At 30.3% G+C, this 17,366-nt stretch overlaps 1 protein-coding gene across 1 annotated transcript; it reads left to right on the top strand.

The window, feature by feature from the left end:
* Positions 1-1,212: 1,212 nt before the first annotated feature.
* On the top strand, positions 1,213-3,146 carry LOC105108221 (transcriptional activator Myb-like). Its single transcript, XM_011002449.1, has 3 exons — positions 1,213-1,871; positions 2,091-2,516; positions 2,653-3,146. Exons 1-3 carry the CDS (start codon positions 1,757-1,759, stop codon positions 2,841-2,843), a joined length of 732 nt encoding a protein of 243 aa, XP_011000751.1. The 5' UTR covers positions 1,213-1,756; the 3' UTR covers positions 2,844-3,146.
* The last annotated feature ends 14,220 nt before the right edge of the window (positions 3,147-17,366 follow it).

Raw genomic sequence — 17,366 nt, 5'->3', positions numbered from 1 at the left:
CTTGCTAGTAAATGGATCTCATTGTGAAGGGACCCCCTCCATGTTGCGGCATTGTACTCGATGAGTTTGCATCATAAGTCGATGCCGGTGCCTGTTCTTCATAAGCACTTATTGAATCATCGTTGTCAGCATCGCTGCTTGAAGAACTAATAGTGATCTTGTTCTAGCAACATGCAATAGACTTTTCTTTAAATATCTACATAAATTAATGAATAAAAAAATTAAATGATTTCTATTTCTTTTTAAATTTAGTAACACCTTTTCTATACAAGAAACTACCTAAACTTTTTAAACCTGCAAATACACAACATATATGCCACAAACCAGTGAATTTTATTCAATTTCTTCTAACAATTTAGCATAATTCAATATTTTTGTAGAAAATAGTGATAATATTTTGAATCCTAAATTTAAAAAATTCAAAATAATCATTAAAATAAATTCTACATATTTAATTGAAATTTAACAACAAAATTGAAAAGAAAAACAACTAAAATTCAATAAAATAATTTATTAAAGATTATCATTGTACACCAACAATAAAATTCCATTAGTGTTTTCATTTATAGTAAGTATATTTACTAATTTTCTGATACAGGTACTCCTGGGGAAATATATATATATATATGCATATAACGTTGTTGTGTAAGATGGTTTTAGCTGAAATGCCTTTCTAATAGTAGGAGGAACTAGGAAGGACCAAATGTTTGACTCGAAAGGGCAGTTAAATGATGGATGGCCCCAGGTCTCCACGTGCACTTCTCTTCTCAAGGTGGAAGCTCAAATGTTAGTTAATTAGGTCTGAAAAGTGATCAAAAACTGAAACCTAAATAAATACTAACAAATTAACGTATCCCAAACTACATTGCTTTATCAACTTCAGTTCTAATTACTTAATCCAACTTTATCCTATATATATATATAGCTAGGGTTTTGGTTAATACCGTATTAATTCCCATTAGGGTTAATTATATCAGGGTCAGCTTTCTGTTTAGGTGGTGAAATATTAATGAATTCACGAATCTTAATTAATTAACAAACAGCTGTTTTTTTTTTTTTTTAATTTACTAGATGCTATATATATGTATAGGTTAAGGGTATGTGTATATGTGGTTATAACTTAATTATCATAAATAGAAAATTAAAAAGAAATGCTAGGTGGGTTATAAGTAGACGTTGTAGGTTAGAAACTAGGGAAGATGTTGAAAGCAGAACGAAATTCATCCCACCAAGCAACCTCGCCCTCCCTCTCTCTTTCTCCTATTTTCTTTCTTTCTCACACACAAACACAAAGATATGCGCATAGGAGATTACTTATAAATGTTTGTTAGCCTAGATGTTGCATCAATCGCTGGTAGAGGTCTGTCCAAACCTTCCTACTCTCTAACGGATCGAAAATACTTCTCTTCTGATCATCCCTCCTTGTATTCTCTCTGGGATCCACCTCACCTTCATCTCTTCAATCATCTTATTTGCCCTATATTTAAGCAGTACTCTGGCTAGCTATATAGCCAATCCATCTGATCTTTCTACAGTTACATATATATGTTTTGCTAACTCTTCTTTGATTTAGCAAGAAGAAGGTGCAAGAATTAAAGGAAAGAGGAGCTCTTGTCCATGGATTGATCGAGGTAGTAGTTACTTTAGCTAGCTAGGGTTCATATATATCTTCCAGTTCTATATATATATAGAATCTTGTCTTCCTGGTTCTTGGGTTAGGGTTCTTTTGTTGCTGTATTTATTTAGAAGATCAAATATGTGTACTAGAGGACATTGGAGGCCTGCTGAGGATGAGAAACTTAAGGAATTGGTTGAAAAGTATGGTCCTCATAATTGGAACGCCATTGCCGAAAAGCTTCAAGGAAGATCAGGTGAAAAGTTAAACCAAACTAATAATTGTTAATTTCACTATTATTTTCAATTTAATGATTCTTTTTATACTGTTATGTAGAAATTAATTAAACAAGTAGCAGGGTTTGGTACTGTATGCAAAAGCTGAAATATGCTTATAACTAATGGAAATTGAAAGAAAAGCTAGCTATGACCACGACTAATAACTAACAAAAAGAAGTTCGAATAAATTGAATCAGGGAAGAGTTGTAGGTTGAGATGGTTCAATCAGCTGGATCCAAGAATCAATAGAAGCCCGTTTACAGAAGAGGAAGAAGAAAGACTTCTTGCTTCCCACAGGATTCATGGGAACAGATGGGCAATTATTGCAAGATTTTTCCCTGGTCGCACCGATAATGCAGTGAAGAATCATTGGCATGTCATCATGGCAAGAAGATATAGAGAGAGGTCTAGACTTCATGCAAAAAGGGCTGCTCAAACTTTGGTAAATGATAGCAAATTATCCTCAAAACAAGATCACATGCACATGGATTGTGAGACGAGGAACTTTTCTTCATTTTCCAAGAAATATTCTGAAAAATATGGCCAATATCCTATGGTTACTCACAGCTACTTACCGGCCTTTTGCAAAGAGTTCTACAATGAAGATCCAAGTCATTGTGAAGGTAAATAGATCGAGCTAGCTAGCATTATCATCATCATGATGTATTATACAGATAGCTAGGGTTCTAGTCTTTTAATATTGATATATAAATATCTATTATAAGTTCTTATGTTCCCTATATATGGTGCTAATTGCAGATCAAAGTCGGCCCATTGAGTTTTATGATTTTCTCCAAGTAAACACTGACTCCAATAAAAGTGAAGTGATAGACAATGCAAGAAGAGATGATGAGGAGGTAGATCAGCAGGAAGCCTTGGAAAATGATCAGAGCGAGGCTGATGTTCCATTCATTGATTTTTTCTCTGTTAATGGCAAATCCTCATCATAACACAGCTTGGTGGTGTGTCAAACGAGGGACCAACAAATGCATAGTAAGCATGCAACTAATTACTCAGTAGTCTTGTATACTACAACTGCATTGACCAAAAGAAATATTTAAGGAGAGAAAATCATGTATGTATAGCATGTAGGGAATTCTCCATGTATAGAGCAGAGAAACAAAGTTTTATGCAAGTTGCTAATGTAAGTAAAATGTCAAGAATCTACCTTTGAAGTTTGCCATTCTAGCATTGTAAAACCACATCAACATCTGTAGAGTGCAGTACATGCGTACCAACGCAGATTGCTTCCTTTACCATTGATGATTGAAAAGAACATGAGCTAAGATCAGCTGATAATAATATGATCTCCTATATATATATATGTTTGAAAAGAACACGAGTTAAGAGCTGATAATAATATGGTCTCCTATATATATATGTGTGTGTGTGTGTACATATTTATACATAGTATGCCACCAAAAAAGCTACTTATATGCATGCATATATATCCTCCTATTTGCTAAGAAATTCTTTTATTCCATGATTGCTTAATTAGTGCTTCATCGTCTATTAGCAAAGCGATTTTAATTAGTGTACTGCATGTGATTTTTTAAATTAGTTGCATTTGCATCTCAATGCTAAGTTGAGTTGTAATTAACTTGTAGGGAATCCTGGCATTTTTCTTCTTCTAGAAGTATATAAATGCATGTGTTTTCTGATCCCTGGATATTTAAGAAATTAGCCTGTGAAAAAATAATTAACGCTGTAATCTCGTTTGGAACATGCATGGAGTTTGCATGGCTTCAGTAAGCAGAACGTTCCTGACATGGAGCCAGTGACCCTAAAGGGAAATTATTGAAAAGAATATACAGATGAAGATCTTCATTTTTGCTGGGATATTAATATTGTTTGATCTCCAACCTGTAGCAGTTACGATCGACATATATCTAGCTTGACAGGATGGCTATTTTATACGACTTAAGGCATAGGAGAAGCTAAGAAGATAGGAGAGGTTTTTCCACTGTTTTGAAATAATCATGGATATAGTTTTGTTTTCACAACATTTAAGATCCCTGATGTTTTCATATCAGGCAGTAATCTATCTATATCTGTATATATATTCCTCAGAGATGGTAACTTATAAGCCTTCTGATTTCTCAGGATGATCTTATGAGAGTTTACCCATCTTCTTCATTTTCAACTCATTTGTAACTTTCACTGATGTTTGATGAATTCTTTGATGCTTCAACTCAGTTTTGTGTCCTGTGGGATGTTGAACTTCATCCTGACATGTACATTTCTGTGTCTTAATTTATATAAGAACTCAGTTAAAGTTCTTAAGTAGTTTAACATAATTTATTATTGCCAAAACTTCGTACCATGTTTTTGTCTTCAAGTGACCTCCTTTGCCTCTTGGAGCCCTGTAAATGCATCTTTGCTCTTGTTTTAATTAAAACCATGGCCATCTTCATCATCACAGAGGCGCCAACCAGTTTAAACCAACCACCTCTACTTAATAAAAAAATCTTGAAAATAATTAAATAAAATATATTAATCAATTTGTAAAATAAAAACTATTTTCATTTAACAAAATATCTCAAGACAAAATAAAGATTATCTAAAGCCTTACTTTTTAGATATACATAAAAAATAATAAAAATATATTTTAAAAAATCTCATTTATAATTTTATCCTAAATTCCATTAATCTTTAAGCTGAATCTGTATCGTCGTACCACCATCAATCCTCTTCTTCAATACTTTACATGCATATTGTTATTGTTATGCATATCCATATATTATTTTTAGATGTATCCATCATTAAATATTCATCATCTTTTTTTAAATTCTTAAATTTTTCTATATACACTACCACAATCCTTAAATTTACCAACAAAATTTTTCATTGGTATTTACACTACCATTCCATTGGTAAAAAATTTACTGGCAAAATCATTGATGAAAAATCTCTGTCGATGAGTCTTTTGTTAGTAATTTTTTGTCCGTCAGTAAATCCATTAGTAATAAAAAAATTATTACTAATAAATTTATTGACGGAAAAGCGAGCACAAAAAAAATTCATTATGTCGGTCATTCACTTGGAAACAAATCATATGTAATTTTATCAGTAATTATTTAATTTTTTTTAAAAAAATATATTTTACAAAATAATAAAATAATTAAATTAATATTAATCAACACTCTATAATATTCAAAATGCTTGGAAAAAAGAAGAAGAAAATTAACTCAAAAAAATTTACAACAAATAAATAACATGAAAAAATAAATTCAACTAAAAAAATCATATGAAAAAAATTTTAAAATCCTATAAATAAATCAACTAAAAATTGATCTCATATGAAAAAAAAAATCCTACAACAACATCCATACAATTATTAAGAACAAAAATAATTAAAAATAAAATAAAAAACAAATAGAGTGAAAAAAACATGAAAAAATAAGAAATCCTACAACAACATCCATACAATTATTAAGAACAAAAACAATTAAAAATAAAATAAAAAACAAATAGGGTGAAGAAAACATGAAAAAATAAGAATTTGTTTTACCTTAATGTAGTTGCAAGTGAAGCTAAGAAGAGAAAAGAAAATTCATCAAGTATACTAATTAAAAAAATAAGAAGAAAAAATAAGAAAGGAGAAGAAGACATATATGAGCATGGAGGAGAAAAAAAAGAGTTGAGGAGAGAAAAAGAAAAAAAATAAAATTCATCAAGTATACTAATTAAAAAAATAAGAAGAAAAAATAAGAAAGGAGAAGAAGACATATATGAGCATGGAGGAGAAAAAAAAGAGTTGAGGAGAGAAAAAGAAAAAAAATAAAAAGACACACCTAAGCATAGAGGAGAAGAGAAGGAGTTGAGGAGAGAAGAGAAAAAAAAGAAGAAGAAGAAAGGAGAAGGTTTGTTGTGAAACTAGAGATTTTAAACTTTTTATTGGAGCAAAGAGAAGGAGTTGAGGAGAGAAGAGAAAAAAAGGAAGAAGAAGAAAGGAGAAGGTTTGTTGTGAAATTAGAGATTTTAAACTTTTTATTGGAGCATTTTACCAACAGATAATTAAATATTAATATTTTTAATTATTCCATCAGTGATTCTATTTGTAATAGTTGAATTAAATTTTAAATTTAATAAAAAAAATTTAGAAACCGTCAAATATCAGTGATGACTTTTCATTCTGTCGATAATTCCATTTGTAATATTTAATTTTTATTTTTAATTATTCCATCAGTGATTCTATCTATAATAGTTAAATTAAATTTTGAATTTAATAAAAAAATTTAGAAACCGTCAAATATCACTAATGATTTTTCATTCTGTTAATAATTCCGTTTGTAATATTTAATTTTAATTTTTCAGAAAATCATCAAATAACACTGACGACTTTTCAATCAGTCGGTGCTTTTGTCTGTCAAAGACAATAATTAATAGTATAATTGAGATGTAAATAATTCTAGAGCTCTCTGTAAAATATCGACGAAATGTTCCGTCGATGATTCTTTTTGTAATTAACATGATGAATAGTACTAATGAAATTATTAATGGAATTACCTTGGTATTTATTGAGGGAATATTTTCATCAATAATTTATCAATAAAAATATTTTTTTAATATTTTTGTTTATATTTATCAATTTTATAATAATAATATTTATATATTGATTCAGGCAATTTAGAAATTAACCGATGGAAAAAATATATAGAGAGGTACATGCACATGTAAGAAACATGCATATCATTTCATATCAACACTCTGTTATCACACAGAATGATCTCATATTCGATTGATGAAAGGTTAACAACCTCCAATCACTCAAAAAATTGACTAAAAATCCCCTGTCCCGTCCAACATCAGCTGATGTTTATCTCCACTTGTTAATTTGCTAGTGAATTAATGCTTCAATTACCTCATTTGTTGCTGTTCTCGGCGTCCAGGTGCACCATTAAAATCACTCCGGTAAGAAATTTAGTCTGGACTTAATTTCAAGTCAGTTGAAAATATTTTTAACATCCAACTACTTAATTCGAATATGCCACTAGGAAAAATAATAATAAGACAAAACGTATATATGTAATTAAGAAATGAAACTAGCTTGGTATTCATTAAAAAAACATATTTATCTGCTGTCGGTAAATTATGTAAGTATTGCATTTACCAACACAATTATCAAAGGAATATTCGGTGGGTGAATTTTTTAAAAAAATTTATTTTTTCAAAAATAAAATCCTTTTGGAATTCCATTGATAATGAAAATAAGTAATAGAAAAATTAATAAATGTATTTTTTTTTTATTTCTTACAGATAATTAAACTCTATATTTGCAAGAAACTATTTTAAAACATTATTTACAAAAATCCATTTTTTGACTATATAAAAATTTGAAAGATTATATGCAAGCTTGTATATATCATCAATGATACACAAAATAAAAAAATAAATTGAAACTGATTCATAAATTCAAACGTACACTTTATTTTTTAGCATCATCAAACATAAGGTTAAACACACATTATTATATATAAAAAATCTTGTTGAAAAATAATCAAACATAATATATCTACACAGAAGCATTAATCATCATAATTATTATCTGCACAAGGTTATCAAAAAAATTGTATAAACTGAAAATAAGAAAAAAGAGAGAAGAAGTTGTTCATCTAATTAACATAATTATGGACATAAATTATAATATTCTCCGAAAAAATAATGATTTTAGAAATATTTTCGGAATTATAAGGATTTTCTTAATTATTTTTTTATAGAATAATTAAAAAAATAAAAATCAATCTTATATTTTCCATCAAATTGCTAAAAAAATAATTAAAAAAATAAACATGTATACAAGTGACGGAGATTTGGTAATGTAATATTGATGCCCATGGCATATTTGAATAATGAAAATTTTCTGGAAATCAAACGTTAAATAATTAAAAAAAAAAGATAATGCACTAACCTAAAAACGGAGCGCAGCTAGGCTACAAACATCAAGAGACAACAATTCGTGAGTGGTTGAAGTTGGCCATTGGAAGGCCCGATAACACGCCACTCTGCTTTAAAGGATACAAGAAAAAAAAGAAAAAAAAACGAAAAAAGAGAAATAACTGCATGGAACCCCCGTTTGTAATTTTATTCCAAACGAGAATTAGGTAAATTTTAAATTTTAAATTTTATTTATTTTTTATATATTCTTGAATTATTTTAATATATTGATAAAAAATAATTTTTAAAAAATAAAAAAATATTATTTTGATATATTTGTGAGAAAAAATACAAAAAAATATTATTTTGATACATTTCTGAGCAAAAAACACTTTAAAAATAATCATTATTACACTCTTAAACACTTAGATAATATTTGAAAATACGGTTGAAATGATAATTTTTTAAAAATAAATTTTTTATTTAAAATTATTATTTAAAATATTTTAGATTATTTTAATATGATGATGTCTAAAATAATTTTTAAAAAATAATAAAAATATTTTAATATATTTTTAAATAAAAAAAATATTTTAAAAATAATTATTATTATATAATTATACAACGTAGATCAGTTTAGTGAGCCAAACTTAGGATCTAGCCAACTTAAATTAGATAAAAAAAAAAAAACTTGACTAACTTAATTAAAAATACAAGTTAATATGATAATTTAATTGATTTGGATGTAACCATTATTTTACTAAATTTTTATTTGAATATTTTTATTAAAATAATATATTTTTATCCTTAACTTTTTTGTCATTCAAATCAAATTTCATAACTATTTAATAAATTAAAAACTTATATTTTAGATTTCAGTGAATTGATTATTTCGAAACTAAAAATTAATCTCAATCAATTTAAATACTCTTCTTCACTACATGAATCGCTACGATCAACTTTTATATCATCACCCACACGGCCACACACCCACCTCATCCTCTCTATCAAGTAGTTTATTTTTCTATAATTTAAACAAATTATATTTAATTAATTGGAATTGAAATTATAGGTGATTAATTGACTGAATTGATAACAAAAGAGTTTTCTTTTTTTGTAATAAACTGGAGAAAATATAGGATGCAGATAATCGGTTGAGCTCTCCAAAGTTTCTCAGATTGATTTGGGATTATAACTTTGTGCTGTTGGATGCAAAAAGCCATGGGATATATGAATTTATTGACTCTTTATTTTATTTTATTTTCTTGGCCTCGTTACTCATCGTATAACCTTACATCAAGCAATCATCGAACAGCCTGAGGATGTTTATCGACTTGGGTTTAATTCTTACATATCTCCCAAAACCTGTCAGCTTGGTTTTTTTTTTTTTAATCAATGGCCTAGGCGCCATCCAATTCCAAGACGATAACTATGCCGCCGATAAGAGCCATTGGATTCGAGATGTCAGCTGTAGAAATCCCTGCACAGCTCACAAAAACACCAAAGAGAGCCAAAGACACCAGTGCAACAGACCCCATGGCGAATCCATTTACAATGGTAGCAGTAGTGTTGTTAGCTGCATCCAGGGCATCAGTTCTCTTAGGAATGCGGTGACTCATGCCAGCCATCTCAACAATTCCTCCAGCATTGTCACTGATTGGACCCTGGACATCAATGGCTGATCCAGTGGCAATGGTGTTCAACATTCCAAGGGCATCCACTGCAATGCCATTCGTACATGGCCTTAAAGTTAAGACTAACATGAATGATAGCTGATGATTCAGAATCTAATGGAGCATCAACTGCTGCAAATAAGGCAAATAGCCACACACAATCATTCTTCGACGTCAATGTGTTTGTAGTTTCTGCCAATTTTATGCACCGCCTCAATCAAAACCTCAGCAACACTATCCATAGCTAAAATGACCGGCAAGATAAGGTAGTTGCATAAAGCATCACTGGAAGAAGCTTCGGGAGTTGGATGCTGAGAAGATGTTAAGATTCTCTATGCATAGGTGATCAATGATGCTCTCAGAGCTAGAAATGTCGGGATGTTCATAGGATTGGACTTCATCAGTTCTAAGGTTACTGAATTTTTCGACAATAACTCTGGAAATTCAGCAAGAAATGCATCCTCCCACTGCCTTGACACCAATAAATATTCTGGGCACTTGGCAATGCCAGGAATCTAGGGTATTTAAACAATATTTTCTCTGTTAACTCTACTCCTGTCAAGCTTGGCTACTTTAACTTTCAGAAAGTGAGCCTCCCACCTGACACGCCTGATGTATTCTAATATTTCCTCTGGAGGTCCATAATCAAAATCTGGTTCTCCTTCTACGGCGAAAGCAGGTCTCTGTATGCTAGCATAATCATCATCATTGTCATTTTCTTAATCATACTCTTCCGCCAAAAATGTGGTGGCACCTTCACCCTCCACACTACTACTGCAAACAGGAATTAAGTGATCCATATTTTGCACCATCTCCTTTCATGTTTTCTAATCCAACATCCACATTTTCAGATGATTCTTCCCGGACAATATCTCCAACATTACCGCCAATATTGTCAGCAATGATAGCTGGATTCCTGGGAATGTCTTCTAGGATGTTTCTTTAAAATTGATCTTCATCGTGGTAATAATCATAATCCCTCATCTCGTCGTCCACAAGAACATCAAAACCAGGAGAGAACCCTCTCAAATACTCGTCAACATCCTTCTCATTCTGGATAACATGATCATCTGCTACCCGTGACAAATCCAAACGACTGAAACAACCTGAGTTTCCATTAACCTCGGGAGGAAGATTTGTTGCTTTATATCTATGAATTTCATCATCCATGCCTTTGGATTACATTCATTAAAACACCAGCATTGTTTATTGTTGGAGCAATTTTAGCTTTTGACATAGGCTTAGCTACGGGGGGTGGTTCCACAGCCTTTGATAAATTCACTTGAGGAAGCTTCCGCTATTTAATACACTTATAAAGGCTACCAAGAGCCTTTTTTAGGGGTGGGTCCTCAGTAACTGGGGTATGTACCATTGTTTGAAATTTTTCTATTACTGGCATGATTTGGTCCATGAGAGAAAGCACACCTGTTCAACATGTTCAAGCTTGCTATACATAAAATGTAATCAAAACCCTGCCAAACACAGTTTTTGATGGGGCCCTTTCATATCCGATGTTCAATTCCATGTCCAGCATGACCGCTCACGGCATATGCTACACCATTATGCCGGATAGACTAAAAATAGGTGTTCTGGGCCTTGAGTGTGATTTCTTAACAGATGTCTCGAGAAAGAGTTTTCAGAAAGAAAAGAGTGGGGAGGTGATACAGGGTGATATCAAAGAAAAGAAAAACACATAACAATGCTTTTAATACAAGCACATAGAAATGCTTGCCCCTCTTGGCATCTTTTTCCTCCACTGTAGAAACTGAAAACAATAGGGATCAACAAGATTCCTTGACCATTTATCCACTCTTTCTATGACAGCTGATCTAGTCCAAAGTTGCTTTTGCCGATTTCATACGAAATCTTTTACCATTAGTCATCCTCTGCAATGAGTTGAGTTGTTGAGCTACTACTGAATTGGGTTTCTTTTTGCTTTTATTGAAAGAATGGAGAAATGGACAGTCAGTGATTTGTCCTATTCAAAATTCAAAATTATAGTAATCCTGCATTTACCCAGAATTTTATTAAAAATTGCTTGACAAGTAAATTAAGAGGGAGATAACTACCAAATGGCTCTTAAATTCTCTAGATACTACATGTAACGTAACGAACTAGAAGATCCAAAAGGTAACCTTCAAGCATACTCCTTGCTGAAAGAAAATGCACGAGGCTCCTTGTTTATCTAAATTGTGAGGAGAATGTGTGGTAGCTGCAACAACAGTACTAGCAGTAATCGGTGTTGAAGCTGGAGTGGTTTTGGGAAAGAAAATCCAGTAGAGAAGCCTGGAGCAGAGCTTGCATTGGAGAAAGAATTACATGAAGAACCAAACAAATTAGTAGTGGTGCTGGACTGCTGGTGGTTGAAGTAATAGATGATACTGTTGAGGCTGAAGTTGACGGGACAGACCCAAATTTGAAAATAGATGTAGCCGTCAAGAAAAGTGCTGATGCTGAAACAGAGAAGTTTCTATTCCCGTCAGAGTTTTCCATTGCAAAAGCGGTGGTACTGGCATTAATACTGCTACTAGCAACATTGTTGGCAGAGGCGCTGGATCATGAATTTTGACTAGTAAAGTTACTGGAAAGTAGAGGTGGACTGGGAGAGGAATATGAAGATGGGGTAGAAGCCAGAGATCCATTATTTAGACTTGAACTATTGGAGATGATGCCCTTTGTTGCCTTTTCAGCAACCCCAACAGCCTCGTAGGGGTAGTGATCTCCTTCCTACTTCTGCAAAATAGATCTACTTTGATCCGTCATCCCAAGAAGAAGATCCTTAATCTCACCCTGTACTAATGTATGTAGATATGTATGTATCTATCTATCTATCTATCTATGTATCTGGGTTGACCCTAATTGCTGTACTAATATATAACAAGCATTCCTTCATAGAAATCTTTCAAAGAAATGCTAGCCACCATCTTGCACGCAGTTTAGCATTACCTGAAACTGTTTTTAATATAATCCTAACACTAACCTTGCCGCTAATTGTTCTTAATCAACTCATTAGAGATTTATCTCGTTAATTCTTCTACATGTTCCTTAATTGACTACCATAACGATGCGGCTGAATTCAATACTCCACATAACTGACAATTACTCCTATCTTGCTCATTGCAACTCTATCAGTTTAGCTTGAAATTGTAGAGGGAAGAAAGTCCAATGATTGGTATTATTTAGTGTTTTCTTTACCAAATTAACAAAATTAGAATTCAATAAGTTTTCTTTACCAAATTAACAAAATTAGAACTCAATAATTTTTTCTTTTTTTCTTTTTTGTAATCCGGTCGGTATTCTAGTACAGAAAAATACAGCAGAGTCAATGGGAAAAACACAAGACATAAACAAAGAATTAGTAGCTGCACATCTTGTGCTACTTCTGTTGTCTTTTTCTGCCTTATTCCTCTCCAAGTCCTCTCTTTCTCATGCTAGTAATACTCAGTTCCTAACTAGCTTAAAGTTGAGTAGTGATTGAACATATTTCAAATTGTAACCCGTTTATTAACCATTTGCATATACTTTTCTACTTGGTTTGCAGTTTTTATCAGTATTGACTTTGGATCATCTGATTCTGAACCGTACACTGATGAAAATTCAATAACGTGGACCGGAGATGATGCCTCCATTCAGAGTGGCGAATCTCAGTTTTTTTAAGTACAGTAGAATGCCTTACGTGATGAGCGATCTCAGGGTGTTCTCATCGGGGGAAAAAAAAACTGCTACAAGATTAATGTTAACGAAAGGGAACGAGTTCTAGTTCGTGCAAGCTTTACTACGGTGATTACGATCTTAAATTTTCGCCTCCAGTTTTTGACCTTCAATTTGTTGGCAATTATTGGGCCACTGTCAACACTATACGTACCTTGTATGATATTGTTTCTTAAGGGGCAATATATACTGTGAAAGCAAACAATACTGGCATTTGTCTTGCTCAAACAATGCTTAACCAAGTGCCATCCATATCAGCACTTGAGCTCCGGAGCTTGCTTCCTGGCATGATAACCAAGCTGCTCCCAATTATGCTATGTTCTTAAATCTGAGGATTGCTTATGGTGCAAATGACACTATTAGCATTAGGTATGCCTGTATATGTATCTGCTTCGAGTTCTAAACTGGATCAATATTATAGTTATATTGCCAATTAACCAAATTTGAAAATTGAATTTGCCCTCCATTTTGCTGAGAGAGGTTAATATATAATCAATCAAATCCAAAAGGAAAAAATCGTTCTTTTTAGTTGTATGATGTTTTACGACTAATAAACAACAAAAAGTTATGCCTTCACTGAAATGAGAATCTCAAGAGACTGACTAAAGAAAAAGGTTTCCAGTTTCTCTTATCCAAGTAAAAAAAATACAGGCAAAAAGACACATTGCAGCAGCCAGCATGAACTACATCGTGCACAGTCGTAGCATATACTCAAGCGCCATGTAGGTGTCGGAGTCATTTAACATTTTTTGTGGTGAGCATTTCTCAATCCACACATCTTTTTTCTATGAACGAACCTGCAAAGAAAAAAAAAAACTAGAAAAAGCTGGAATTTTATCAATGAATGGCATAAAGGGTGGAGGAAGAGAGAGGTAAAGAGGGCCTGGTGTTGAAAAACACACAAAACAAGAAAGGTGGTAAGCACAACAATAAAATCATGGAGAAGGAAAGAAAGCACCATTCACAGACCAAACAAAAGAAATAAAAGGAAGAAGAAGAAAACCTCATTTAAACCAAAAGGTAAAGGATTGAAACAATGAAAAAAAAGGAAGAAAGCTTCTAGCAATCATCAAAACAAATCCAATCATTGTTAATTAACCAACAACTAATAAATAAGAATGGTTAAAAACCAAAAACTATGTGGATTTCTCAAGAAACTCTAGAGATTTTACCTTAGAGGAACTTGACCCGATCGAATCAGAGGAAACTAGGGTAGCTAAACCACTCCAAATTATAGCACACATGCCATCCCGCCACCATTGGATGCTTTGGAAAACATGATGGTTGGATCATTTGACATTTAGAATGTGTCACAAAAGCTAATTAGTGTAATATACATGTAAGTTAGGTAATAAAATGTGAGTTAATTTAAAATATATTAAAATTATTTTTTAATTTTTAAAAGTTATTTTTAAAATAAAATCAGCATATTAAAATGATTCAAAATATATATAAAAAATTAATTTTTAATAAAAAAATTGATTTTTTTTAAAATATGAATTAGCCCGTGTTTCCAAATGCTCACTAAATAGTATTGATTGATATCCACTTATTGATACGCATAATTATTTTATCTTTTTTTCTAATTATTTTTTTATTTATTAAAATGCTGATTTTCTCACTAACTCAAATAGATTATAATTAAAAAAACCATGATGAAACTATCAAAATATCCCTCAACCCTTCTTTATTTATTTTTTTACTTGAAGGGTAATGTAATAATTTTATTATTATTTTTAAAAAAATATGATCCAAAATCTCCTTTTATATATATTTTATTTTTTTGTTTACTCTGTAAGGGTACTTATGTTATTTAATTGTGTTGTTTACTCTGTAAGGGTACTTATGTTATGTTATTTAATTGTGAAAAAAAAAGGTAAAAGATAATTACATCCTGATTAATTTCATAATACCAAATGAATTCCCTGAAAAAGGTCATTTACTCCTAGAAAGGCTATTTAATTTTTGTAATGAAGAGCAAAGATATCATTGTACTGTATCAATTTACAATATAATAAATTTATCATTACAGTAAAGGAAGACCGATGGAGTTTATCTTCTTCTTTTTTTAATAACAAAACTTTATTTAATGATTTAGGTTAGAGCCCTCGTAACATAGCTTTTTATATTACCATGTAATGGGAGAGGCAAATTTCTATAAGCTTCAAAACAATATAAATGAGTTGCTTTTATTTTAATTAAATGATAAAAAAATAGGTATTAATAATAAATAAATAAAATTTTTATATAAAAAAAATCAAAATAACTTAGAAAGAAAACCTTAAAAGTACAACATTGGATAAAAAAAGTTTGAGTTAACCCAGGTTGGTATGATAGATATGCAACTTGGATAATAAGATGCGAGTCAATCCATGTTAACCTATAAAATCTATGGTCTAGTCATGACTAAGATAACTTGATAGAAAATAAATTAAAAAAAACTACAAAATCAATTTCTTTTTTTTTAAAAAAAAATAATGTCGAATGCTGACTAAGATAACTTGATAGAAAATAAATTGAAAAAAACTACAAAACCAATTTCTTTTTTTAAAAAAAATAATGTCGAATGTTGAAGTCAGAAAATAAAATAAGCAAAAAAATAAAATATCAACCTGTGTTAACTTTTCAAATTTATGATCGAGGTCATTAGTATGAAAACACCATAAAATGAAAAAAATCGTAAAACTTAATCTTCAACAAATTAAATGTTGAAAGATGAAACCATAAAAACAAGTCAAATACACAAAGATTCTAAAATAAAATAAAAAAGAATTAAAACAATAAAGGTGAAAATAAAAATAGAAAAATAAGTGAGAGTGGAACCAAAATGTTTTGACTAGAAGGTTAAATTGAAAAGAAAAGGATTTAATAAAAAAAAAGAATTGAATTAAAAAAAATACACTAAAAACTTTGATTGAAGAATGAATTTAAAAATTAATAAAACTTTAACAAAAAAATAAATAATAAAAATTAAAAATCAAAATAATAAAAATCTAATTGAAAAAAAAATATATAACAAATTATACTTTAAAGATTAATTGAAAACATGCAAGAATTTTATAAAAGGGACAAAAGACTATTAAAAACTAAAAAAATAATAAGTAAATTTGAAATATCAAAAATAAAAAAAATTAATATGTATATTTTAGAGAAGAAGAAAGAGAAAAAAAAACGACCACTTACAATAAATTATTATTCCACTATTGACACGTCGTATCATAAAAAAAAAATGCGATATCATCGAGGACAGCATAACAAAAGAGGTTATTTGGCCACCAAGAAATGTCACTCATGCATGTAGCTTTTTGAATATTAAAATTAATTATTTAACCAAGAAGATCAAGATACCCTCCATACAATTAATTAACAAAAAATCTCTCTAAAAAGCTTGTTTGAACCTGAACGAATGCCTTCAATTGTTTTTCTTAATTCAAGTATAAAAATATCTTTTCACTGTTTTCTAACAAAAATGAAATAAAAATAAAAATACCCTTGATTAACAATTTTTTTTTTCACCGGGACATAAATCAATCTTTTTATTATTCTAATAAAGTTGAAATGATGAATATGCCTTTGAACCATCTTTAATTACCAATGAACAATAGAAAAAAACTAAATTATCCCCCAGCTTAAGGCCTTAAATTTTCCCAATTAAGGGTAAAAATATAGTGTTGTTATTAAACTTCTTTATCATTCAAGTTTAAAATTAGATAGTGTATAATCAAATAGATTTTTTAGTTTTAAAATAACCTGACTAATTATTAAAAAAATTAAAATAAAAAATAAAAAAATACAATTAATATAAAAAATCTTTTGATTTTTTTCCTTACTTACCTTTAGTTTAAAATTAAATTATATAAAAACTATTTTTAACATAATCTAATTCACTTTACCGATTTAAAAACAATTCCCATAACTGTTAAAGGAAGTATATTCAATTTTAATTTCAAAGTGGTACTTTTCCATTCCCCTTTTTTTATTTCAATTTCAATGTTAGACTTTTATCTCTCTCTCTCTCTCTCTCTATATATATATATATATATAGATATATATATTAAACTTCAATTTTTTTTATAATATTTATATTTTTATAATACCTCATACGGCTATTATAATTCAAATATATATAGTAAGAAGTGAAGCTAAAAAGAAAATTAGTCAAACTAATGTGAATTATTTTGTTTGTGTTATTTATTTATTCTCCAAGTCAAT

This window comes from Populus euphratica, unplaced genomic scaffold (genome assembly GCF_000495115.2).
Source record: "Populus euphratica unplaced genomic scaffold, PopEup_1.0 scaffold184.1, whole genome shotgun sequence".
NCBI lineage: Eukaryota > Viridiplantae > Streptophyta > Magnoliopsida > Malpighiales > Salicaceae > Populus > Populus euphratica.
Note: the sequence above shows the minus strand (reverse complement) of the source record. Positions and strands in the feature narration are given on the sequence as shown.

Excerpts from the sequence above, each read along its gene's own strand:
- LOC105108221 (XM_011002449.1), top strand. The coding sequence starts at position 1,757 with ATGTGTACTAGAGGACATTGGAGGCCTGCTGAGGATGAGAAACTTAAG. Across the intron at positions 1,872-2,090 it reads AAAGCTTCAAGGAAGATCAG|GGAAGAGTTGTAGGTTGAGA; the intron begins GTGAAAAGTTAA and ends AAATTGAATCAG. Across the intron at positions 2,517-2,652 it reads AGATCCAAGTCATTGTGAAG|ATCAAAGTCGGCCCATTGAG; the intron begins GTAAATAGATCG and ends TGCTAATTGCAG.